Source organism: Mobula birostris, chromosome 1 (genome assembly GCF_030028105.1).
Source record: "Mobula birostris isolate sMobBir1 chromosome 1, sMobBir1.hap1, whole genome shotgun sequence".
Lineage (NCBI taxonomy): Eukaryota > Metazoa > Chordata > Chondrichthyes > Myliobatiformes > Myliobatidae > Mobula > Mobula birostris.
Window position 1 is genome coordinate 216298706 of NC_092370.1, and position 27671 is coordinate 216326376.

Sequence of the window (27671 nt, forward strand, 5' to 3'; positions counted from 1 at the left end):
GGAAGTTGGAGAATTCTATGTTCATACCAAGGGGCTGGAGACTACCTAGACGGTATATGAGGTGTTGTTCCTCCAACCTGAGTTTAGCCTCATCATGGCAGTGGAGGAGACCATGTATGGACATATCTGAATGGGAATGGGAAGCAGAGTTGAAGTGGGTGGCTACCGGGAGATCCTGTCTGTTGTGGTGGACGGAGCGGAGGTGCTCAACGAAGCAGCCCCCCAATCTGCGTCGGGTTTCACTGATGTAGAGGCCGCCGCACCGGATGCAACAGAGAATAGTGAGATTGCTGTTATCACCCTTGAATCCTTTATTTACATAGAACTTGAATAGAAAGCAACTATCTAGATTTATACCCTCACAATTCATGTAGCCAAATACTTCTCTCAGTTCTTTCATCTCTGGCCGCATTTGTTCCCAGGATGCAATTTCCATTCCAGTGTATCAGAAATGTCCTCCAAAGAATGGGGTTTCCCTTCCTCCACCATTAAAGCTGCCCTCACTTTCCATTTCCCAAACATCCCTCACCTTCTTCCCGCTGCCTTAACAGTGATAACGTGCTTCTTGTTCTCACCTACCATCCTATGAGCTTCCACATTAAACACATCATCCTCTGCAACTTCCACCATTTTCAAACAGTTCCTACTACCAAACATATCTTTACCTCAGCCTCCCTCTGCTTTCCAGAGGGATCATTCCCTTGTCCATTCATCCCTCGCCATCAACCTCCGATCTGGCACTTACCCCTGCAAGCAGCCCAAGGGCAACATCTGCCCATTCACCTCCTCCCTCACTTTCATTCAGAACCACAAACAGTCCTTCCAGGTGAGGCAACACTTCACCTGCAAATCTTCTAGGGTCGTCTATTGTGTTCAGTGCTCCTGATGTAGCCTCCTCTACAATGGTGAGGTCCATTATAAATTGGGGGACCACTTCATCGAGCACCTCCACTCCATCCACCAAAAGCAAAAATTTGCAGTCGTCAAACATTGTAATTCTGATTTCCATTCTTGCTCCAACATGTCAGTCCATGGCCTCTTCTTATGGTGAGAGGAGGCCATCCTCAGGTTAGCGGAGCAACCTTATATTCTATCTGGGTAGCCTCCAACTTGATGGCATCAATATGGATTTCTCCTTCCCTTCCAGTAAAACAATTTCCCTCCCCTACCCCTCTTCTATTCCCCACGCAGGCCTCTTACCTCTTCTATCACCTACCCCGCCCCCACTGAGCCCCCTCCTCCTTCCCTTTCTACTATAGTCCCCCTCCCCCCACCCTTCCAGATTCCTTCCTTTCCAGCTTTATCTTTCCTACCCACCTGGCTTCACCTATCACCTTCTAGCTATCATCCTTCCTCTCTTCCACCCTGTCCTTTTATTCTGGGATCTTCTCCCTCCTTTCCAGTCCTGGAAAAGTGCTTGAAACGTCGACCGTTCATTCATTTCCATAGATGCTGCCTAACCTGCTGAGTTCCTCTAGCATTTTGTATGTATTACCCAAATACACTACTTATTCCTTTTAGTCTCTTGCCTGATGTGTGGGAAGAGCTGTGGCTTCATAATGTTGGTATAGAATCTGTGCCTAGACCTTTCATGTTCAACTTGAACACTAAATTCTTTGACTCTTTGAGTCAAGGATGTTATCTGAGGTGTCATTGGAACTACTGAAGTATTAAGGCAGGTGAATGATCAAAAACAATGGTCTTACAAACAGTAAGAGGGTGTAGAAGGAGCTTGAAGAAGAAAGTTCAAAGCACATGGACCAAATGGTTGAAGATGTGACTGTTTTTCTAAAATGCTTAATTTACTTCAGTTGGTCTGTTTTACTTCGATGCAGAGTAAAATAATGAATATATGTAAATAACCAACATGTCTCATCCCTTTTCTCTTAAAAAAAAAAGGGTCCATAAATATAATGAGAACAGGGATTGGGGATGAAGAGCAGACAGTGCCTGCACATGAATCATTTTAACTTGGGGTGGCTATAGCAATCCTGCTCCCACCTTCAAACTCACACTCACTGATGGACATACACAAAGACAGCATTGGCCTGCATCTTTTTAAGGAAAAAGACTTTTTCGAAATAGTTGAGTTAATGGAAGTAAACGTTTTACTTCCATTAACCCTTGTCACCACTTCAGGTGTTCAAAAGCATTGGATTTTCCATTTAAAATCTAGCAGACCTGAGAATGACTACTAAATAAACAATTGTTGTTAATTGTCAGACTCCTATCAAAGAGTTATTGCAAGTAAAGCTTGCGCATCTATTGTGTAATAATTCAGAGTGATTTAGAAATAAAATTGGGTATTGTCTGCCTTTGGATTGCAGTAACTTCTGAATGCCAATATGTGCCCATCACTGAAGGTAGAAGGCCATCAATTTCGCTGAAGACAGTGAATCATTTTTTCTTCTTGTGATTTTACTGCAAATAAAAACATCTTCTTTCTCAAAGTCCATTTTCATTCCAGGTCTTTTATCTTCTCTTCTTTCAGAGGATGGAGTCACAAACTCAATTTTAGGCATCCATTCAATTCTGGCAGATCTTTTAAAATCTTTCTTCAGCATCCTTAACCTTTTGGTATTCTCGGATTGTTAACAGTACTCTGGGTGTTGCAACCAAATTACCAATTAAAAGGAGAGAAGGAACATATTGTTCTGTTTCTACCTGCAGAGTTTGCACTCTGATTATATACACTGTTGGCTGGTTTTCAGTTGATGTTTTGTTTACCTGACATCCTGTTTATCTGTGGACCCACATTTTCCTGTATGGTTTTCAAAACATTTTGAAAAATTCAACTGCATACCAAGGAGGAGAAAAGATTAATTAACATTGAAAACTGATGGAATCAAAGCCAATTGTGGATGTACAACTCGCCGGATTCCACATAGAAAACGTGGCTACAGGTCAGTGATCCAAGTGCGTTTAAGGAAATGGGATTTTAGACTCCTAATACTGACCAGCTTGTTGGCAAAGTGCAGTCTCTGGTGAATAAAATCGATGATCTCAGAACTAGAGTGCCGAATCAGAGGGACATTAGGACCATGTTTCACGGAATCCGCACCCAATGCAGCGATTCAGATCGACGGGTTTACTATGCACCATCAGGATAGATCTACAGACTCTCAAAAACAGAGGTGGAGGAGTATGCCTCATGATCAGCTCTTCTTGGTGCACAAATATAACAGTGCTGTCCCAATTTCCTGCTCACCAGACCTGGAACATCTCTCAATTAAGTGCTGTCCATTTTACCTACCACGTGAGATTTTTGTGTATACATTCCACCTCAGACCAATGTCAATCAGGCTTTAGATGATCTGAGCAATGGGATCAACAGGCAGGAAACAGCACACCCTATTGCTTTCACCATCGTTTTGGGGGATTTTAACCAGGCCTGGCGAAAAAAGATATCACTAAACCATTACCATCAACAGATCACTTGCAATACCAGAGGGAACAACACACTGGACCATTGCTATAACACCATCAAGAATGCCTACCGTGCTATTCCACATCCTCACTTCAGGAAGTCTGATCACCTAGCTGTACTTCTACTCCCTGAGTATAGGCAGAGACTGAAAACTGCAGCACCAGTCGTGAGGACCAAGAACATATGGACAAGGAAGGCACAGGAGCGTTTACAGAACTGCTTTGAATCGGGGGTCTGGACTGTATTCAGGGATTCATCTTCGAATCTGGGTGAGTATACTGCAGTTGTTACCGACTTCATTAAAACATGTGTGGATGAGTGTGGGCCTACAAAGACTTGCTGTATGTTCCCAAATCAAAAGCAGTGGATGAACCAGGAGGTACATTGTCTGCTGCAGGCTAGATCTGTGGCATTCAAGCCTGGCGACCCAGGTCTATACCAGAAAACCAGGTATGACTTGCAGAGGCCCATTTCAAGAGTGAAGAGACAATTTCAAACAAGGTTGGAGGCGACATCGGATGCACGACATCTCTGGCAGGGTTTACAAGACATTACTTCCTACAAAGCAAAACCCAACAGCATGAATGGCAGCGATGCTTCACTACCAGATGAACTCAATGCCTTCTATGCCCGCTTTGAAAGGGAAAATATAACTACAGCTGTAAAGCAACACTCACAACACGCTGGAGGAACTCAGCAGGTCGGGCAGCATCCGTGGAAACGATCAGTTAACATTTCGGGCCAGAACCCTTCATCAGGACTGTAGAGGGAAGGGGTAGAGGGAAGGGGCAGAGGCCCTATAAAGGAGGTGGGGGAGGGTGGGAAGGAGAAGGCTGGTAGGTTCCAGGTGAAAAACCAGTAAGGGGAAAGATAAAGGGGTGGGGGAGGGGAAGCAGGGAGGTGATAGGCAGGAAAGTTGAAGAAGGAATAGGGGAAAACACAATGGGTAGTAGTAGGAAGTGGAACCATAAGGGAGGTAGTAGGCAGCTGGGAGAGGGAGCAGAGTGAAATAGGAATAGAGGAAGGGAGGGGGAGGGAATTACCGGAAGTAAGTTGTGTTTACAGCTGTAACGATCCTTGCTGCACCTGATGATCCTGTGATCTGTCTCAGAGGCCGATGTCAGCAGTCTTTCAGGAGGGTGAACCCTCAGAAGGCAGTAGGCCCCAACAGAGCACCTGGTAAGGCTCTGAAAACTTGCGCCAACCAACTAGTGGGAGTAGGCAGTAGGAAGTCATTCCTGCCTGTGGCCATCAAACTTTACAACTCCTCCCTTGGCAGGTCAGACATCCTGAGCCAATAGTCCTGGACTTATTTCATAATTTACTGGCATAATTTACATATTACTATTTAAGGTTCTATTTTTATTATTTATGGAGCAACTGTAACGAAACAGGCTGGTCATGACAAGACTGAACTCTTGCCTCAGCAAGGACCTGGACCCACTGCAATTTGCCTATCGCCACAAAAGGTCAACAGCAGACACAATCTCAATGGCTCTTCATATGGTCTAAGACCACCAGGACAATACAAACACCTACATCAGGAAGCTGTTTATTGACCATCCCTCAGCATTTAACACCATCATTCCCACAATCCTGATTGAGAAGTTACAGAACCCGGGCCTCTGTACCTCCCACTGCAATTGGATCCTTGACTTCCTAACCAGAAGACCACAATTTGTGTAGATTGGTGATAATATCTCCTCCTCGCTGACAATCGATGCACCTCAGGGTGTGTGCTTAGCCCACTGTTCTACTCCCTCTATACCCATGACCGTGTGGCTAGGCATTGCTCAAATACCATCTATAAGTTTCCTAATGATACGCCCATTGTTGGTAGAATCTCAGATGGAGATGAGAGGACGTACAGGAGCGACATATACCAACTAGTGGAGTGGTGTCGCAGCAACAACCTGGCACTCAAAGGCAGTAAGACGAAAGAGCTGATTGTGGACTTCAGGAAGGGCAAGATGAAGGAACACATACCAATCCTCATAGAAGGATCAGAAGTGGAGAGAGTGAGCAGTTTCAAGTTCCTGGGTGTCAAGATCTCCAAAGACCTAACCTGGTCCCAACATATCAATGCAGTTATATAAGAAGGCAAGACAGCAGCTATACTTCATTAGGAGTTTGAAAAGATTTGGTATGTCAACAAATACAGGGCTAGCAACTGTACTAGCATTACTGTAATCTTGTTAACATTTTTTAGATGATAAATCCTTCCCACAAAATGTGTGGCAGTGCTTTTTAAATGTAGGATTAATTTCTGTTAGTTCAGAGGAAGTCCATGATGACCCTTTTTCTTAAAAAGAAAGACTACTGTCTTTAAAGGGTTAATGATTAGGGGGCAATGCTGGCTCAATCCTTAGAAAAATGACACACTGCAGCATAAAAGATAGGTCTTTGATGGCAGCTTTCGTTCACATTTAAATAAGGAAGTATACTTGAAAATAAAGAATTAAACCCTACTGTCTTCAGGTCCAATTAATTTTCTTTCTTGTATCAGAGTTGTTATTGAATGGGGGGCGGGGGGGGGGGAGAGAGAGAGAGAGAAGTGTCGGCCTGCAATTGAATGATTAGTTTGAAAAATGTTTTATTATGCTCTACTGTATCACAAATGACATACACAATTAAACTCTATCTACAAAAAGTATTCCGAGAACTAAGAGGCCACCAGTATTGCAATAAAAATATTTTAATTAATTTTTGACAAACAGTATTTTCTTTTGGTCCTGCTGGACAATTGGAATATCAAGTAATGAACAAGATTATCTATCTGCAGATCTGATACTTGGCTTTGAGTCAGGGGACCCATCTCTCTTGAAGCAAAACTGGCTCAGGCTTGGTTAGTATCTTGAAGCAAAAAGACATTCTAAAAGAGTGTTGGGTAATCTCCAGTTACAAAAAAAATTGGCAACTAGACTCGATGGGCTGAATGGCCTAATTCTGCTTCTGTGTCTTATCATCTTTTCACAAGTCCAAAAGATAATAGAAGCAGAATTAGGCAAATTTGACCCATTGAGTCTGCTTTGCCATTCAATCATAAATGTTTCTTTTCTCAGCATCATTCTTCTGTCGTCTTCCCATAACCCTGTGTTCAAGTCTAGTCACCTTGTTACAGGAAGGATGTTTCTCTGTGGCAGAAGTGTATGATTTCACTCTCTCATGATCGGAGGTTCTCTCAAACTCCCTGCTCCTGTATCTCAGTTTAAAGATAAGCTATAAAGTACATTCCATATCTTTTTCTCTGAGCTGGCGACTGAATGCAAGGGTGAGCGATCGTGTCTTTTCAGTTTTTGAATATTAATATGAAAAAGAATTGGGTTGTGCTGATGTGAGTAGGATTTTTGAATCATGGCTTCAGTGATGCATGGGATAGAGGAACAAGACAGAATATAGAAATATCTCATTATCTCTTTACCACCACCACCAGCTATAGCTTCAAGGACACTTTCCAAATAAAGCATAAACACTTGTCCCTAGGGTTTAAATATGTAATCTCCTCCAACTTGCCATTATGTGCCATCGTGTCATGCACAGAAGAGGTCAATCTGCCAGCAAGGCTTGACTGTTGTGGCCATGCCAGTGGAAGAGCTGCCACGTGTGTAGTGGATTCAAGGATTAAACCAAGTGAGCAACGCAAAACAAATTAAATGCTATGTACCCATTGATAGAGATGGTGCTTGTAAATGGGTAATAGGAACAATTTGCACCAAACATTTAATGATAGCTGTTTAAGGTCAATATGTTTGTGAACTTTAAAAAAAAAAGGAAAATATTGGAAATACTCAGCGAATCAGGCAGCACCTACCATCTGTGGTGAGAGAAGCAGTTGGATTTCATGGGTACATGAGAGTTGAAAGCTAATCAATAAATAGGCATGGATGGAAGAAGCAAATAAAATCTGAAATAACTCAGGAGGTTAATGTAAAAATGCTGTAGGTATGGGATACAAGGCAGAAACGAATGATGTAAAACTATTGAACTCAATGTTGAGAACGGTAAAGTCCTAAGTCACTGAAGTTTACTTTAAGCTTTATTGCAATTCCATCTTTAAAAAAAACAAAGACAGAGCTGAAGCAGGATGGAGAATTAAGTGACATGCGCCTGAAAACTCAAGATCTCCCCATCCGAGCTTCGATTTCCATGTTTGTAAGAGACCACATCATGAGAATCAAGTGTAGTTGCAGACAGCATTGATTACTCATGCCTCTTTGGCTTTGAAGAGGTGGTGTGCTGGAAAAAGTACTCCCAAAATACTTTAAGAAGGAATTGAGTTCGGGGACACGAATGCAAGCTAGAAGAACAGCACCACTGCCTGGGTAGGCTAGAAATACAAAGAAGTGAACAGTAAGTTCTCAATTTTCTAGTAACCCATGGTCTTTTCTCTCCTATTATTCTCCACCACCCCACTGCCCAACTATGTCATCTAGTTTCATTACACCTTCTCCAACGTTCTGCCTATCATCTGAACATGATCTATTGGTTCTCCTATACGCTTCTTCAGCTAGTTTATCTATTCAATGTTCCTCACTTATCGGGCTCCAGATCACCTTCCTTATAAGAATCTGGCAACTGCAACCCAATGTTTTTACTTATGACCTTCCAGCCTGCCTCCACCACCACACCCGCCTATCTCCAGCTGCCTATAATCTCCCTCCTCACCTGGTTCTACTTACTGTATGTGAGACACTGCCTCACTCCTCCCTCTCATCTCTTTATTCTGACTACCTCCCCTCTAAACTCTCAGTCCTATGCAGGATCTCCACCCAAAACACTGACCATCTCTTTGCCTCCACAGAGGCTGCCCTGGAATTGCATGCAATTCAATTTCACCAATTTGCTAGTATTAACCAATTTAACACTGAAAAGTTATGATGCATCACAGTGTATTGATGGCCTCAGTCAATAGAAGCAATTCAATAGATGATTACATTCAGTTTCATGTTTACCAGGATCTAGGGCAATACCAAATCATATTTATTCAACATTCAATGTTAAGTCAAAATCTTTTTTTCCTTGGAATGCAGTTAAATTTTTCAAAATGTTTTGAAAACCATACAGGAAAATGTGGGATCACACAAATAGGATGTTAGGTAAACAAAACGTTAGCTAAAAGCCAACCAGCACTGTATATAATCAGAGTGGAAACTCTGTGCTGCAGGTAGAAACAGAACAATATATTGTTTCCCTCCTTTTAATTGGTAACTTGGATGCAATACCCAGAGTACTGTTACCAAAAGTTTAAGAATACTGGAGAAAGACTTCATAAGATCTACCAGAATTGAATGGATGCCTAAAATTGAGTTTGTGACTCCATCCCCTGAAAGAGAATTACCAAAAGACATAGAATGTAAAGGACTTTGAGAAAGAAAATGTTTTTACTTGCAGTAACATCACAACAAGAAAAAAAATGATCGACTACCTTCAGCTAAAGTGATGGTCTTCTACCTCCAATGATGCGCATATACCGGTATTTGACATTTGGAAGTTATTGCAATCCAAAGGCAGACAATACCAAATTGTATTTCTAAACCACTCTGAATTATTACACAATAGAAGCTCAAGCTTTATTTGCAATAACTTTTTGATAGGAGTCTGACAACTACAACAATACTTAATTTAATAGTCATTCTAGGGTCTACTAGATTGTAAATGGAAAGTCAATAGTTTTGAGCTCTTGAAGTGGTGACAAGGGGTAAGCTCATTCAAAGAATGTAAAAAGTTTACTTCCATTAACTCAGCCATTTAGAAGAAGTTTTTCTCCTTGAAAAGATACAAGCCAATGCTGTCTTTGTGTATTTCCATCGGTCAGCGAGTGTGAGCTGGAGCTGGAGCGTTTTAGCCACCGCATGTTAGAATAATTTATATGCTGGCTTTTCTCCTTGAAAAGATACAAGCCAATGCTGTCTTTGTGTATTTCCATCGGTGAGTGAGTGTGAGCTGGAGCTGGAGTGTTTTAGCCACTGCATGTTAGAATAATTTATATGCTGGCACTATCCTCTCCCCATCTCCAATTCCTAAGGATTACTAAAGAACTTTTTCTCTTAGCACAGGCATATTGGATTTCTTTGTTGTAATCTGCACTATTTCATTAAAGTCACAAGTAAGTAACAGTTGGTGCCAGTAAATTCAATTGTAATTGGCCTATTATTGTCACATGTACCAAGTTACAGTGAAAAACTTGTCGTGTATACTGTCATTACAAATCAATTCATTACACAGTACACCAACGCAGTACAAGGTAAAACAACAGCAACATACAGAAAGAATAATGTGTAATAGCTACAGAGAAAGTGTAGTACAGGTCAAAAATAAAAGCCAAGGTGAGCCACAGCTCACTGGTTACAACAGCACAAGACATGGAGAAATGCTTTTCTGTCTTGTTTAAATTGGAAAGTTAGACATCTGCTTGAATTCAGAAGCAGTTGGTCGATGAGGCTGTCCTGGATCGTTGAGCAGTAAGGTGGTATCACAGCAAACTCTGTCCCCTATCACATGCAAGGTTCTGTAAAAGAGCAGAAGCCTGATGCCAAGTTAAAACAGATACATTCCTTTTCCTGCTCCACCTTTTGCATAATGTATACGAATAGCTGGGTATTCTGACTGTACCCATTCTGTAGCAATCCACAATATCAGCTGTTTTTTTAAATTTGGGTGACAAGCAAAACAGTGGCTACTGGGTGACAAAGGCGAGAGATTAATGACAGGGTTGATGACGCTGGTTAACATGTTGGCACTGGACAGAAAAAAAGTCAAGCTGCCAAATGAAATATTGCAGGAAAGACTGTGTGCATTGAATTGACACTTGTATCTGTGACACTGGAGGGGCCATACAATAATAATTACTTTGTGGGCATCAAAACGTTTGGAGAATTGACAAACACAACACAATTTCATCGCTAAGATATACCTGGTTGCTTGGCTGCAAAACAAAAATGAAACACAATAGAAAACAACTTAATGATGACGTCCTAGTTCGTACCAAAGTCAGTTGGTTACTCCATTTCGTTAGTATGTGTCATCATTTTCTTGTCCTAATGCTTCACAGACTTCCTATCTCATTGGCTATAAAATGGTATGTGGAAAGTAGTTTATCTTGGGAAAAACTAGAGATATCTCTGGAGAGATTATTTGAGAACCTGGGTATAGAAAGCTAAGCTCCATTCTGCACCACCCAGGCATTGATGACACCAATCTGAGTTGGCCGACATGTCAGGAATAACAATTAATAGTAAAGCAAAAATGAAATGTCAGAGACACAGACTGCAAATGTGGGTATCTGGAACAATACTACTGCTAGAACTCAGTGTTTCAAACAGCATTTGTGGAGACAAAAGGGATGGGTAATGATTGGGTTGAGATCCTGCATCAGGATATGCTGATGTCATGTCTCATCTAAAATAATCACCCCTTACAAAATAGTGCTTCACTTGAGTTTCTTCAGCAGTTTGTTTTATGCTAATGAAAGGACATTGACCTGAAACATCAACTCTCTCCAAAGATCATCACAGGAAAAGCCTTCCCTACCACTGAGCACATCTACAAGGAGTGCTGCCATAAAAAAGCATCAAGGATTTCCACCATCCAGGCCATCCTCTCTCCTCACTGCTGCCATCAGGAAGGAGGTACTGGAGCCTTAGGTCCCATGCCACCAAGTTCAGGAAGAGTAATTACCCTTCAATCATCAGGGTCCTGAACTAGTGCAAATAACCTCAACTCTGAACTGATTCCACAACTTAAGGACTTGCTTTCAAGAACTCTATAACTCATGTTGTCTGTGTTATTTATTTATTATTATTTTCAGTGTTTGTACAGCTTGTCTTCTTTTGCATATTGGCTGTTTGTTGGTCTTTGTTTGCAGGTAGTTTTTCATTGATTATGTTGTATCTCTGATTACTGTGATTGCCTGCAAGAAAATTAATCTCAAGCTAGTAAATGGTGACATATGCATACTTTGATAATAAACTTGGTTGAACTTTTCAAAGATGCTACCTGACCCACTGAATACTTCCATTTTGTTTTTAAATTTGGAAGAATGAATGCTGCCTTCCTGAAAGAGGATGATCAGTGCGTGCTCAGTTGTGTCATTACCTCTCCCCAAGGCACGGCCACAGGACTCCTGATAACCTATTAGCTCACTTTCACACTGTAATCAATAGCAACGATGGCAACAGTCAGTATTTCCAATATGTTGCCAGATGGTACAGAGCTTCGGCTTATTCTCTGATATCATTACATCAGCCATAGGCTGCAAGTGAGTTAGGTCCAAGTGAGCCTTAGCAGAGCTGGCTGCAACAAGGAAGGAAGTGGTATTAGATCTGTGTAAGGATCTGTGCCAAGCTGATGTCATGTTGCTTCTAGCTCCCCAACTTCCTGACAGACTTCCTTATACACCAAGCATTTCATTCTGTTTCTTTGCCACTTTTACAATCATGATGAAATACAGCATGGAAATAAGCCCTTGGCCCAGTGTGTCCAAACTGAACACCACCAATTCACTCCCAATCTTTCTTCCCACCTTGTCATCAAATTCCACCCCTACCCCCACCCTGATTCTACCACTGACCTACAAGGTAGGGACAATTTACAGAGGTCAGTTAACCTACCAATCCACAGGTCTTTGGAATGTGGGAGGAAACCAGTGTAACTAGACCCATACAGTCACAGGGAAATCCATACAGACAGTATCCGAAGTCAGGTCTTTGCAACTGCACGGCATTACATTTACTAGCTGTGTTACCACTACAGTCATACTTCACATGCCCTCAAGATCTAAGAGTCTTTCATGATCGTGACATCCGAACAGACACCAAAATGTTAGTGTACAAAGCAGTGGTAATCCCAATGCTCCTATATGCATCAGAAACCTGGACAACATACCGACGACATCTGAAGACACTTGAAAAGTTCCATCAACGCTGTCTTCAAAACATCTTAAATATCAGCTCGGAAGATAGAAGAACCAATGTCTGCATGCTAAATGAGGCAAAAACAACAAGCACTGAAGCCTACGTCATCAAGAACCAACTACGATGGAGCGGTCAACTTGTTCGGATGAAAGACGAACGTCTGCCGAAACAAATCTTCTACACCCAACTTAAAGAAGGCAAACATAAAAGAAGCGGACAACAGAAGAGATTCGAAGATGTCTTAAAAGCCAACATGAAGAAATGTAACATCGACATCAACAATTGGGAAACCAATGCCAAGGACAGGAAACTCCAGCAAGCCATCAATCGAGAAGGAACAGCAACTTTCGAAGCCAACAGCTGTGCAGAATTAGAAGAAAAGAGAAGAAAATAGAAAGAGAGGCAGCAACAACCAAAGCCTGATCTGCCATCTGGAACTACCTGTCCTGAATGCGGAAGAACTTTCAAAGCCAAGATTGGACTCATAAGCCACTTGAGAGCCCATAAGTAGATCAACAGAACGAAGACAATCATTCTCAACCTCGAGGGATAGCCACCACGACGACAGGAGAAATCAGGTTTGGTTTTGACCTCCAATAAGATTCCATCTGGATTACCCTTTGCTCCTTCCCTGTCTGTAGGCCACTTGCGTGCCATGCCTCAGATCCTTCCTCTATATTATCCTCTTAAAAATGCAAAGCCATCTGAGCTGAGCTGGGGCCTCCAAATTCAATAGTGAGAGAAGCTGTAATTGCATCGCTATTCCTGTGGTTCCTGACCTACCAACAGACTGCATTTCTTGTACATCTGAAATGGGAAAAAAATATACAAGTTAGTGATGCACGGAATAGATTTCAGAGTTGCATGCTGAGTCTATCTCCAGTGTAGTTTGTGGCTATGAGGAATACCAGACACATGGGGGGGCAGGGAAATTAGCTTCCTCATAAGGCATTGGTCAGCACACATTTGGAGTATTATGAGAAGTTTTGGGCTCCAAATCCCGGCACTGGAGAGGATCCAAAGGTTTCCAAGAATGATCCCAGAAATGAAAGTGTCATCATACAAGGAGCATTTGATGACCCTGGACCTATACTCACTGGAGTTTAGAAGAATGAGGGGCATCTCATTGAAACCTACCGAATATTGAAAGACCTGGATAGACTGGACATAAAAAGGATGTTTTCAATAGTGTGACAGTCTAGGACCAGAGGGCACAGCCTTGGAATATAGAATATCCCTTTAGACCAGAAAGGGGAAAGACCTTTTTTAAAAAAAAAAACAGAGGGTGGTGAATCTGTGGAATTCATTGCCACAAATGGCTGTGGAGGCCAAACCATTGGGTATATTTAAAGCCCAGGCTGATAGATGTTTGATTAGTAAAGGCATCAAAAGGTTACAGGGAGAAGGCAGGAGAATGGGGTTGAGAGGGATAATAAATCAGCCATGATTAAAAGACAGAGCAGACCTGACAGGCAGATTGGCCTATTTCTGCTCCTATGTCTATGATTTTACCATGTTCTCAGCCGCTTCAGTGTCTCAGCTTCGGCACAAGAATCCACTGATGTCTCCTTTAAAATATTTTAATGGTGTAGAAGGCCCATCCTTCCCTAGCTACCACCTTTGTATTCAGTGTTATCCAACCTGACTCCACAAGTTAGAAAGATGCCAGTTAGGTCTAAGCAATCTTTTTAGGTTATGCAGATCATAGTTAAATGACTGCCAATGAATGAAAACTCAGATGTTGACATGAGGTCTATCCATGCTAGTCTTGACAGAGAAATATTTGGCTGGTGTGCATGTAGGAAGTGTAGCATGATTGAAGTCACTGGTAGTACATGGCATTCAACACATTCCACTGCATTCAGGTGCTCAGGTCTAGACTCTTGGCATTGAGTTCTAGGACTACACAATACTGGTTTCTGATCATCGGGCTGGAGAGCCTTCAGGTCTCTACAAATTCAGGCTATCTCCTCTCCTGCCTTTGCCAAGGTATTTAGTGCCATGTCCAAAAATGGAGCCAGCTTGATGTGCGGCATGCTTCACAATTTCACAAGTTAGCTTTTGTTATAGTACATCTACCAGCACCTGCTTCAACAACAAATCTTCCCTTTAGCTGGTACAGGTAAGCTTAAACTGGTCCCCACTGAAGCATCCAACCAGAAAACAATGTGTCCTGCACAATCTGTATACTACAATTGTAATCAGCAGGTTTCTTCCAGTGATTGCAAGATTGAAGGCAAAATGTCCAAAACTTGTTTTCATTAAATTCCAAAATTGACTTTGGCTTAGAAAAACAAATGCACAAAAACTTACTTCAGAGAAAATAAATGGTAAATTAACACGTTGTTTAAAAAAGAATCTGAAACGAATTAACTCAATTTAGATGTTATCATTACTTTAGCAATAGCTCCACACAGGCAGTATGATGCTGTGCAACTCAGGTTACACAATACAAATATTTGCAAAAATAATTACTGAGTTACACATACATAATTGATATTCCCCTGAACATGGGCTCACGTTGTCAGGGGCAAACTTTCAAATGATTGCTCATTACCAAATAAATGTACAAATATGTGACCATTTTCTTGGTTTCTTTCATTAATGTAAAAACAATACACTCAATTAAGCATTTATGAAACAGCATTCATATTTTAGAGAAAATGGAAGAATTACCTATGTCAGCTAGATTCTGATTCAGGAAAGGATGTCCAGCTGGAAAAAAAAAGTTAAAGACAGTTGGTAAAAATATTCATTTTATTATTTTTGTGTTGAAATACTGATTAGTCCATGATTTTTCCTGTTTAAAATTTGGTTTAATGTACGAGACTTAACACCATAGCTGAAGTGAAGATTACAAATTATAAACCAGGTGGATCTACATCAGACCTTTTTGATAATAAAGAATGTCCACATTGAAAGTTTATTGCAAACTCAAGGATCAACAACACTTTATAATATCCCATTAGAATAGGATGCAAGGGGGGAAACGTACATTTAATTCCAAAGAACAATGAAAATGAGAATACAAAGTGATTAATGTTTCTCCAGTTATAGCTACAGCAAACTGCCCAATATATATTCCACAATTCTTCATCAACATCACTTACAGGTTATTTGGACAATAAATTTGAGTCAAAAGAAATCAGAAAAATTGCTTGTGTTGTCCAGTCAAATAATCTTTATCTGACAGACTAACCATCAAAGCAAGTGCCTGTAACACACACAAATCATCAGTACAAAGAAACTTCACTGCTTATCTGGTTTCGTTTATCTGCCAGAACCCTGCTGATGTCTCAAAATGCCAAATCAGGAAACCATACTCCAATTATTTTTCCAATGATTATGTGTGCTAGCTTGTAGGGTAGAAGAAACAGGGGGAGGATGAAATTAGCTGTGGAGACCTGGCACTAAGATGCACCCAAAGGATTTAAGCTCATTAAACTGAAGGCTTTGACCTCCTTTTGCAATTAATTTCTGAATAACATCAGCCCCAATCCAAGCTAAGGCATGACCAGTCATGTAATATTTACAAAAAAAAAATGATAGAGCTTTCAAATCTTCTTGCTGTAAAACAGAATGAACATTTGAACATCTAGGAGGAGCATGTTATTATTTTTGCCTCAAATATGACTTTAAAATCCTTGAATATGTACACAGTTTCACTTTAATGGCTATTCTTAATAACCACTACTAATAACAGTTTTAATGGTTTATTGGTTATTTTGTAATGCCCTGGTTAAGATTTTTACTGCTAATGCTGTAGGGTACTTCATACAGCAGCTTTCTGCAGAAGCAGTGTGTCCTGGTGATAACACGTTTGGGTTTCAGGAAGATAAGGGGCTATGATGTTCACTTAGGAACACTGCGTCAGCCAATCAGGATGGTTGATATTCAGAGAAGTTTCTAGAGAAAGCTGGGCGGGGAGAGACTTGTGATGGACACCGGTGGGGTTCATGGCCCATTTGGCGGGAGCTGTGAAGAGGACAAGAGGGAAGATGCCTGAAGGTGCTGTGGGAAGGAGCGTCCCTGTTGCACAAGGTGCTTCATGCAGATGAATGGCTCCAAGGAGGAAGGACCAATACTGCAGACAGAGCGCCCGTTTGTTCAAGATGGATTTCGAGTGAAGTTCAGAATGCATTGTGTGCTTTCATGCAGACCGTGGGTGCAGCGCGCAAATAAAAAGAGCTTCAAGGTGAGCTCCAACGATAGGCACATTTAGACTGACTGAACTGTAATGAGCCCTTTTATTTCTTTTTCCCCTTTTCTGTTTCCTATTAACTGTTTGATAAGGTTGAAATTTGCAAATATACTTCCTTTACAATTTTATGGGTTGTACGATTTGTTATTTCTTGCCGACTGACATTTGTGTATGGGCAGTATTCGCTCAAATTGAGGTTTCTGTAATTGGAACATCACAACGTTCCTGTTTGGTTGAACCCCAAATCATACCCAGCCCAGATGCCTTTTGACTATGAATGGTAGCCTTCTCACTGCTGAGTCCCATGGCCATTACCAGGGCTGGTAACAAGTTAAGTTTCTATACAAGCCCGGTGAGGGGGCTGCATATTCTTTTGCATATTTCCTTCATGTGCATAACTTACTTTATAACAATTAAGTAGCTTGGAAAACTGGATAGTGCAATTTGGTAGTGTGGTAGAGATGCACCTCCACCAAAGGAGGTGTAAGGCGCTCCTTCCCTCTGCTAGCCTATAGGTCACCATTGGACAAGGTGTAGCACCTGCTCAGTGCCCCAATCAAGGTCACGTGAAACCATGAGAGCAAGTGGTGGGTGGTCGTATGAGCAGCTGGTGCATTTTACAAGTCCAAGTTATGGTACCACTGACACCAGCTAAATGATCTCTGAAGAGTATTGATCATGGCTGGGGTCAACTGTCTTGTAAAGACACTGTCCAGAAGAAGACAATGGCAAACGAATTCTGCAGATACATTTGCCAAGAAAAATCATGGTCACAAGACCATGATCATGCACATCATATGACAAAGTACATGATGATGATAGTACAGCTGTATTTTGCAAAAAGTTTAAAAATTATCTACATAAAACAAGACCAGCATCACCAGCAACCTCCACCCTTCTGGTCCCAATTCAAACTTGACAGATAGATTCTGGCACAGTTGAAATAGACTTGATGAGAGCATTTGAGGTACATCTTTCAACCCAGAGAGTGGTAAATGCTTGGAATGCATAGCCAAAGAGAGCAGTGGAAACAGGATCACCACCAGCATTTAAGAGGTGTCTAGATAAGCACTTGAATCTTTGCATTAAGGGATGCGGCCCAAGTGCTGGATGTTGCGATCAATACAAATACAATAAAACTGTACAGATACAAGTCAATGCAGCACATCTGAAATTGAGAAGCAAGGATGGGTAGGTTCTTGATTAATTTCACATGTTGCACACTAGATGCCAGGTGATAACCAGCAACTATTAGAACTATAGTGAAATTTAACCACTTAGCACCTCATATACACAATTCCAACATTTCCAAATAGCCATTTAACCAATATGAAATGAATTACTAAATGATATTTCAGGAAAGCTTTATCACCTTGTTTATTTTTAGTTAGGTCAAGTTATAATTCACTCAATTTGCAGTGGGTAATCTAATCAGAAAGGAAAATGACCTAAATGTAATCTAAAGAGATTTGCTATGATTCTTAAGTATGTTACAGGGGAAAATTAAAATATTTTATAGACAGGGCAAAGTGCTTGGAAGACCTCTTTTGTGATATTTTGAGTAGCAAATGAAGAAAATTAACACATACCATCATGTTCAAGAGCAGAAGATATTGAACACTGACAAAAACACTGGAATGACACAAGCAATAGTTTTAAGCATTGATCTTTGGATCCCCAAAACTTGTCAAGTTAACAAGAAAAATAGATGGCGCCAATGTCAAAATGAAAGGTAAAAGTGGCTTAGAAATTCAAACACGTAAGCATGTCATCTTAAGCACGATGGGACCAAGAGTTCAGTCATACATTACAATTGCAGGGGTTCCCAGCCTGGGATCCGCAGACCCCTCAGTCAATGGTAGAGCTCCGTGGTACAAAAAAAGGTTTGGAAGCTCTGCACCTTTGGGTGTGCACACGTATAAAAGCTTGATAGGCTTTTGTTTAGACTTTTCTAAACTCTAAAGTGATCACAACAAAAGTCAGTCAAGCTTACACACATGTACACACAGAAAACTCGTCTACCTATCATTATGCAGTGCTCCTTATCCCGTAACCAAAGTGCTTCATGTGTATCCATAGAACACCAGGAACTCACCTGAATAGTCACACAAATTCTGGTGAAGATAGCAGGCTGTGGACAAGTGAGGAGTTCACAGAGATTTTCAGGAACATTTGACTATTTTCATATTAGAAGACAGGAGCTTTATAGAAAGATATTCATATCGCAGGTATCCAACTAACTCCAATACAAAGGAAAACCAGTCACTTGATAGGCTTCCCATCCACTACTTGGCGATATAGCATACAATACTCAGAATATATCCCAGACACTCAAAGCTTCAACAACACTTCCTAAAGCCATGATCTGTATCACCTAGAAGTCCTTTGGGAACAGGCACCACTGCTTATACATACTAGTTAATATCCTGAAATCCCTATCAAAACCCTATTTTCTTATATACAGTCCTCTAACTTACTATAAAATGTTGTTTGCCTCCCCGTCATATTTTGATGCATCCTACCAAAATTCCCCACATCTTGGACCACCCAGGGTCAAACCTGAATCGTGGTATCTTCTCAAAAAGTGCGCATGCGCCGGTCGTGCATGCAGCCTGTTACAGTTGCTCTGTTTCTTACTTTTTAAACTTTTTTAACGTAGGTTATTTGTTGTATTTTTTTCTCATGGTAACATGTTGAAGCTGCACCCTCTCTAACATGCTGGTGGAGAGAGTTTTATTTGTTTTTTTAGCACTGGAAATAGTTACATTCGGACAAGTCTCATTAGCGTGGCAGCAGGATGGCCGCATTGTTCATTCCAGGGACCAGCTGACTGCGCTTATGCCGGCCGGTTTAGCGAGCAGAGCTCTTTTTAACCAATTTCCCCCCGGGATCAATAAAGTATGACTATGAAAAATATAACCAGTCAGAAATACAAATTCACCATCAGATTTTGTCCATAGAGAAATATAGCATGGGACCAACTGAGCCATACTAACCAACCACACTAATTATACAATAATGCCATTTTTTACTGCTCCCACCCTCCCTCGCCCCCCACCAATTACATTCTCAACTCACCTACACGTTATGGGGCTACTTACAATGGCCAACTAATGTACCATTTTGCACATTTTAGGATGTGGGATAAACCAGAATATCCAGAAGGAACACAACTCTGGGGATCTCACATCCACTGCCACCAACCACATAGTTCCCTCGCGCCGCACCTCCCATTTCTATCTCCTACCCAGGATCCACAAACCTGCCTGTCTAGTTGGACCCACTGTTTCTACTTGATCCTGCCCCACTGAATTTATATCTGCATAGCTCAACTCAGTTTTATCCCCCCAATTCGGTCTCTTCCTCCCTACATCCATGACATTTCACACACTCTTGATTTTTTCAATGATTTCAAGTTCCCCGGCACTGAGCATCTTATGTCCAGTCCCTATACACCTCCAATCCCCACCAGGAAGGCCGCAAAGCTCTCCATTTCTTTCTGGACACCAGACCCAACCAGCTCCTCTCCACCAGGCAGTACTTATCCTCTCTCTTAATAATTTCTCCTTTGGCTCCTCCCACTTCCTTCAAACAAAAGGTGTAGCTGTGGGCACTCACATGGGTCCCAGTTATGCCTCCCTTTTTGTCAGCTACATGAAGCAGTCTATGTTCCAAACCTACATTGGTGTCATGCCCCAACTTTTCCTACACTACGTCGACAACTGCACTGATGCTCAAGGTGAGGTCTCACCAGGGCCTTACAAAGCCTTATAATATCAAAGCTGATAAATGTTTTATTCGGATAGCCTTTGTAAATCTGCACTGCCTCCGCGCTAGAAAAAGCCACATCCCAGCATTTCAGTGTCCCACCATGTGAAGCAGAGAATAGTAAATGGCTGTTGGTTTCTGCAAATCTTATCCCACTAATAGGAGCAAAGTGGCCTTGGAACTGTTTAAGGAGAGTCAGAATTTGTTTATTGTAGACACGGATACAATGGTTGGAACACAAACCAGTAACTAATTGACTATTCTGATCAGTGGGTGACTTCATGCAGTCAATATCCAGCAGGTTGGTTAAACCTTCAGTTTTCTGCATTGATTGTTTTGCGTTACACAGGTTATGAAACAAGGATGATTCCAGGAATGAAAGGGTTATCATACAAGGAATGTTTGATGGCTCTGGGTCTGTACTCGCTGAAATTTAGAAGGATGAGGGGGGATCTCATTGACACCTTTCAAATGTTGAAAGGTCTAGACAAAGTAGATGTGGAAAGGATGTTTCCCATGGTGGGGGACTCTAGGACAAGAGGGCACAGCCTCTGGATAGGGGGGCATCCATTTAAAACAGAGATGCTGAGAAACTTCTTTAGCCAGAGGATGGTGAATTTGTGAAATTTATTACCACAGGCATCTTGATTGGACATGGCATCAAAGGTTACAGGGAGATGACTGGGGAGTGGAGCTGAGGAGGGGAAAAATGGATCAGCCATGATTAAGTGGTGGAGCAGACTCAATGGGCCAAATGGACTAATTCTGCTCCTATGTGTTATGCTGCTTCCTGCACCCATGTGGACCTCATCAACTTTGTCACCAACTTCCAACCTGCCGTCACATTTTTGCCTGGTTCATTTCCAACATCTCCTCCACTTTCTCGAAATCTCTTTCTCTATCTCTGGAGACAGCTTATCCACTGATGTCTATTACAAACCCACTGACTCTCACAGCTTTTTGGACTATACCTCTTCCCATCATGTTACTTGTAAAAATTTCATCCCCTTCTCTCAATTCCTCAGTCACCACCACCTGCTCTCAGGATGTAGCTTTTCATTCCAGAACAAAGGAGATGTCCTCCTCCGTCAGAGAAAGGGACTTCCCTTCCTTCACCATCAACACCGCCCTCAACCGTATCTCTTCCATTTCACATACGTCTGCCCTCACTCCATATCCTACCACCCCTCCAGGGATAGGGTTCCTCTTGTCCTCATCTACCACCCCAACAGCCTCTGCATCCAGCCCATAATTCTTCAGAACTTCCGCCATCTGCAGCGGGATCCCACCAGCAGGCACATCATTCCCTCCCCCCACCCCAAACTCACTGCTTTTTGCAGGGATCGCTCCCTATGTGACTCCCTTGTCCATTCATCCCTCTCCACCAATTTCCCTCCTGGTACTAATCCTTGCAAGCAAAACAAGTGCTATAACTGCCCCTTCACCTCCTCTGTCACTACCATTCAGAGCATCAAACAGTCCTTCCAGTTGAGGCGACACTTCCGTGAGTCTGTTGGGGTCATCTACTGTATTCGGTGCTGCCTCTTATACATCGGCAAGACCTGATGTAAATTGGGAGACGACTACATTGAGCACCTATGTTCCATCCACCAATAAAAGCAGGGTCTCCCAGTGGCCACCCATTTTAATTCTGCATCCCATTCCAACATGCCAGTCCATGGCCTCCTCTACTGTCATGATCAGGCTCCACTCAGGTTGGAGAGCAACACGTTGTGTTCCGTCTGGGTAGCCTCCGAAGAATGGCATGAACATCGATTTCTGGAACTTCCAGTAATAGCTCCCCCCCTCCCCCACCCTTCACCATTCCCTTTTCCCTCTCTCACCTTATCTCCTTACCTGCCCACCACCTCCCTTTCGTGCTCTTCACCCTTTTCCTTCCTTGGCCTTCTATCCTCTCCTATCAGATTCCCCCTTCTCCAGCCCTGTATCTCTTTCACCAAACAACTTCCCAGCTCTTTGCTTTACCCCTCCCCTTCCTGGTTTCACCCATCACCTTGCATTTCTTCCTCCTCTCCCCCCACCTTCTAACTCTGACTCCTCATTTTTTTCTCCACTCCTGCTGAAGGGCCTCAGCCCAAAACATCGATTATACTCTTTTCCATAGAAACTGCCTGGCCTGCTGAGTTCCTCCAGCATTTTCTCTGTGTTGTTAAAAAAATCTATCTTCCTCAGGAAGTAGAGGATAAAATGCTACTATAGTCATAAAAGGGACTTAATTTATTAGCAAGTGATCAAGGCAAGTGTCCACTCTTTTGATAATCTGCATAAGTAACTTGAGTGTAGGTTTCAAAGGTATGATTGCTAAATTGCCTGATTAAGGTGAGTTCTAGAAAAGGAAATTGGGAAGAGTATGGGTTGAGATGATAAAAATTACCCATTTTGGCAGGAATAACAAAAAAATAAACTACCTATATGGGGAGGGATTACAGAGCTCAGAGGGATCTGGATGTTCTCGTGTATGATTTACAAAAAACCATAATGCACAAATTAGGAAAACTAAGAGAATGTTATAATTTCTTAGCTGGGGAGTTTAAAAGTAAAGAGGATATGCTTCAGTTATATAGGACACTGGCAAGACCACTTTTTGAGTATTACAAACAGTATTATATCACTTAATTAAGGAGGAAGCTCATGCACTGGAATCAGCCAACAGGTTTATCCTACTAAGAGGATAGGTTACCTTCTGCTAGTCAGGTCTCAAGTGGAGCTTTGAACAAGACAGGATTTGAATGCAATATGAAAAAAAAATGATCTTGACTAGGTAAATGTGCACAGATCATTGCCCCTTGTGGTTAACACATACACTGATGCCAGGGTAGTGGAGTCAAAAACTAAGGGTATAAATTTAAGATGCGAAGGGAAAGATTTCAAAGGGACTGCAGGACAACTTTATCATGCAGATTGTGATGAATAGATGGAATGAGCGGCAGATGAAGTGGTTGAGGTAGGTACAAGAGTATCATTCAAGAAGCACTTGCATAGTTTGTGTAGAGGGGAAGGGCTTAGAGCAGGACCCCTTGCTTAATGGTATTGGTCCACGGCATAAAACGAAAAGGTTGGGAACATCTGGCTTAGAGGGACAGGGGTTGAACACAGGGCATTGGGACCAACTGGGTGAGGACTGTGGTCTGCACGGACCGTTAGGGTCAAAGGTTCGGTTATCACTGCTGTACTGTTTTATGACCCAAAAGGACCTGTATGAGTTTTGCAAAGCTATAAAGCCGCATAAAGTGGAATTTCATTATCGCTTCAACAGCACAATATAGATACTGCAGACAGTAACATTATTTGAATAGATCAACATGATAATACACCATTTTGGATCATTGTTATATACAAAACTGAAGCAGCATCATGTCATTTTGTTGAGCTGCATTTCTAAAACACTGAATGATCATCTGCATTTGGAAATGAATAGAATAGCACTTAGTTAATTATATTTAGATCCTTCCAAAGTACTTCCTCTAAAAATCTTAGATACAAACAATTAGTACTACTTTGTGTGCATTGTGATCAAATATTCATGTTACGGATGTTTTCACTGCAGTAACATTTCCCCAAGTCAAAGCCATATATTAGTACAAAAATAGAAGTCTACAGTATATCCTGTTGAAAAGAAAATCAATTTGACTACAAATGCATCTAATCAGTGTCATTTAAGACATTTGTGCGGCAGTTACTGTTGCTGCCTTATTATTGGGCAGTTCCTGTGCTGTCTCTATGTAGTTTTCTACTCTCAGTGATCCCATGGGTTTCCACTGGGTTCTTTGGTTTTCTGCCGCATTCCTGAAGACAATCTAATAGGTTAATTAGCTAGTGTAAATTGCCCCGCAGTTAAGGTACATGACAAAAGAATTAAGGTGGAGCAAATGGACATAGAGAGGATAAATTGCAGGAAGACGGGCAAGAAGGGAGAGGGGGAAATGAATTTATGGGAGCCAGTGTTAAAGGGCCAAATATTGACTAATATCACTTAATGAGAGGATACAAAAACATTCCAAACTTCAGTGTAGCGGCAATTAAGGACAATCAGTGCATGCATCTCCAGTGTTGACTCACATCCTGTGAAAAAATTTTTTTTTAAATTGGAAAAATAACAACAGTGTTTATTTGATGCAGTTGTACTTTCCAAAGAGGTACAGGCCCTTCTGCCCACGAGGTGAGCATAAATCTTGATGCAGAGAAATGCACATGTAGAGAATTACACAGCAAGCCCAAGTCCATACTAGAAGCACCGCCCAATCCTCTCTCCTCCCCCCCGCCCCCACCGTTTCCACATGTGGCTTCAGCCAATCTAGAAGCAACTTTGAGCAACAATGAGCAACACACAATTGTCTGTTCCACTAAAAAAAAGAGTAGCGGCAAAAGTTAGGGTGGGAGTGGTGTAATGAGTGCTATGCTTTAAAAGTTATATTTCCTGTAAAAACTTTAAAGGTCGATTGGGACCAACTGGGTGAAGGACCACAGTGTAGGATTCTTTTCTTACTGAAGAGGGAGGGGCCGGGTTGGGAGAGGAAGCCCCTTATTTATTATTCTATCAGTATATCACCCCAGAGTGCCATGACAGGCAGCAGTGCTACTGATGTCTATGAAAGCAATAGAATATTATAGAAAGCATTGACTACAGATGTAAAGAATGAAAAGGCATTGAGTGGTTTATTCTTGTAAACAATTTTTTACTATGAATAAAGTTGATTTTGTTATTTTTTTAAAAAAGGGAAAGTATCAGCATTGAAAAATTAACGCACCTAAAATTACCATTTGAAGTTTCATCCTGAGCTCATTCAACAAGCTCTGCGGAAAATACGGTTGTTTTCATTTTACAGCAGGTCCATCCAACTACTATAAATATTCAGTTACTATCATTTTACTTCAACTGCTCTATTTTCTTCCACTATTTTAAATGATAAGTACTTGTGTGCAGTTTTGGTCCCCTAATCTGAGGAAAGACATCCTTGCCACAGAGGGAGTACAAAGAAGGTTCACCAGATTGATTCCCGGGATGGCAGGACTTTCATATGTTGAAAGACTGGATCGACTAGGCTTATACTCTCTGGAATTTAGAAGATTGAGGGGGAATCTTATTGAAACGTATAAAATCCTACAGGGATTGGACAGGCTAGATGCAGGAAGATTGTTCCCGATGTTGGGGAAGTCCAGAACGAGGGGTCACAGTTTGACGATAAAGGGGAAGCCTTTTAGGACCGAGATGAGGAAAAACTTCTTCACACAGAGTGGTGAATCTGTGGAATTCTCTGCCACAGGAAACAGTTGAGGCCAGTTCATTGGCTATATTTAAGAGGGTGTTAGATATGGCCCTTGTGGCTAAAGGGATGGCGGGTATGGAGGGAAGGCTGGTACAGGGTTCTGAGTTGGATGATCAGCCATGATCATACAGAATGGCGGTGCAGGCTCGAAGGGCCGAATGGCCTACTCCTGCACCTATTTTCTATGTTTCTATGATGAATGACAACAGGGATTAATTTTACCAGATGCTAACTACTCTGCACCAGCAAATCACAAACTCATACAATCACTGGAAGGGTATCTTGTAAAATTTAATAAAATTGAACATATACAACCAATCTTTAAACTTGAAAGTTCCAGGTTCTAGACAGCTTCCTTTGTTTTCAATTATATATGGTTAATATCATGATCTGCTATAGTTATTAAAATGTGAACATGTCAAAATGCAAAGTACACATAGAAAATGTACTGTGCTCTCCACATCTAAAAATGTTTCAAGAAATTCCAACATAATAGCATTATTTCACCTCCTAAAATATGTTTTTTCCTCAGTATAAATGTGGCCAATGTTCCTCAGGTCATCTTGTTTCTTATTCAAGCAGTTCACCTGAAGGTTAAAAATTTATCTATGCAAGTTTGTGCAGTACGAAATCCACTCTATTTTGCTCCAACTCTATATCCACAGCCATGTCATTCCCCCAAATGAATATTGTAGCACTCAAGAGACATTATAGACAGAGTACACTTGCAATGCAATTAAAAACACAGAAAATATGTAACATATGCCAGAAGGGAAACAGAGGTCACAGCCATAAGGAAATCTCTAGATACAGGAAACAGTAAATCACAAAAGCTTCCTCTCAATAAAAAAAAACTGACACTCTAGGTCTCTTTTCTGGAACGAATGTTTCAAAAGAAGACATTTTTAGAAGAAAAAGATTAGTAAAGGTTTAGCAATGGGGGCTCATCTCCAAAATGATTGCTTTCTTGTGTGTCTATATTTATTAGACATTACATTGATTTGAAGCCTTGATGTTACGGTAACTAGATCAGTTAAGCAAATAGCTCTGACTACGAGCAGCTAACTTAAACCAAATGAAGTTTTATAACATTAAAATTGATTTGCCTTGGTAGAACATAGCTTTTAGATGAACCCCAATCACACAACAAACAGGAAAAAAAATTGATGAATGAGTTCAATTCATACTCTTACGCATTGATTACCATTTCATTTCTGCAGTATTAATATTTACAGATACTGTTTATTTCAAACCAGAAGTGCATGTAACCCTAGCTCAACCAACATCCTATTGTGGAAATGAACAAATCCTTCCGTCCAAAGGAAAGGGAATCTTCTGTTGAGGTAAAAGTTAAACATTCTAAAAATAAACAGACATCTTGAAAAGTGCTTCATAAAATTATTAATGTGGCTTATTTAAAGCAAGAATTTTGTTCCACCAAAATTCAGTTTTAATCATAAGCGTAACAGTGAGGGGAAAAAAAGACAATAGGCTGGAGCTCACTGGGAATGCTGGCAGCATTAATCTCCAACAAGCTTAAAACTTTGTAAAAAGGTAGTAGTCCTGAATTTGCTAGCAGAGATTCCCTGTTTTCAGGCTGTGCTCCACCATTGGACGCCCATAGAGTCCCATGATAAACTTTCTGGTTACCCAGCACTGACACCAGGAAATCAATGCTCATGCAATACCTGGTGTAGGATGTGTAACCCATTGAAGGAGATTTTACAATTAGTTATCAATGTCTTAACTGCTTGTCATTTTAAAAAAAGTTTTTTCCCAAAAATGGTAATAAATATTAAATTGTTGATTTTTAAAATCAGAATGCAAGAAATGGGAGCCGGTGTAGACCATTCAAGTCTGCTTTACCATTCCATAAGATCCAAGTTTCCTCGGGTTCACATTCTTGCCCTTTCCCTAAACCTTGGCATCTCCTAATGAACTAAAAAAATCTACCTTCCTATTTCAAATACATTCATGGATTCAGCTTCTAGTTTTCAGGAACAAGAAACTCTAATACTTACAAAACTAGGAGTACAAGTTCTTCCTCGTAATTTTAAATGGGTACCCCCTTATTC

The 27671-nt window shown here is 41.2% G+C and overlaps 1 protein-coding gene across 3 annotated transcripts in view; it reads right to left on the bottom strand.

Moving 5' to 3' along the window:
• The window catches only part of rtn1a (reticulon 1a), a 217097-nt gene that overhangs the window by 150893 nt on the left and 38533 nt on the right, over positions 1-27671 (bottom strand). For 2 of the 3 annotated variants that reach the window (XM_072271274.1, XM_072271281.1), the window contains exon 3: positions 15016-15054. The exons of the other annotated variant lie outside the window; for it this stretch is intronic. In XM_072271274.1, coding sequence (XP_072127375.1) covers positions 15016-15054 — 39 coding nt within the window. The remainder of the gene's footprint in view (positions 1-15015; positions 15055-27671) is intronic. 3 annotated transcript variants of the gene reach the window in all.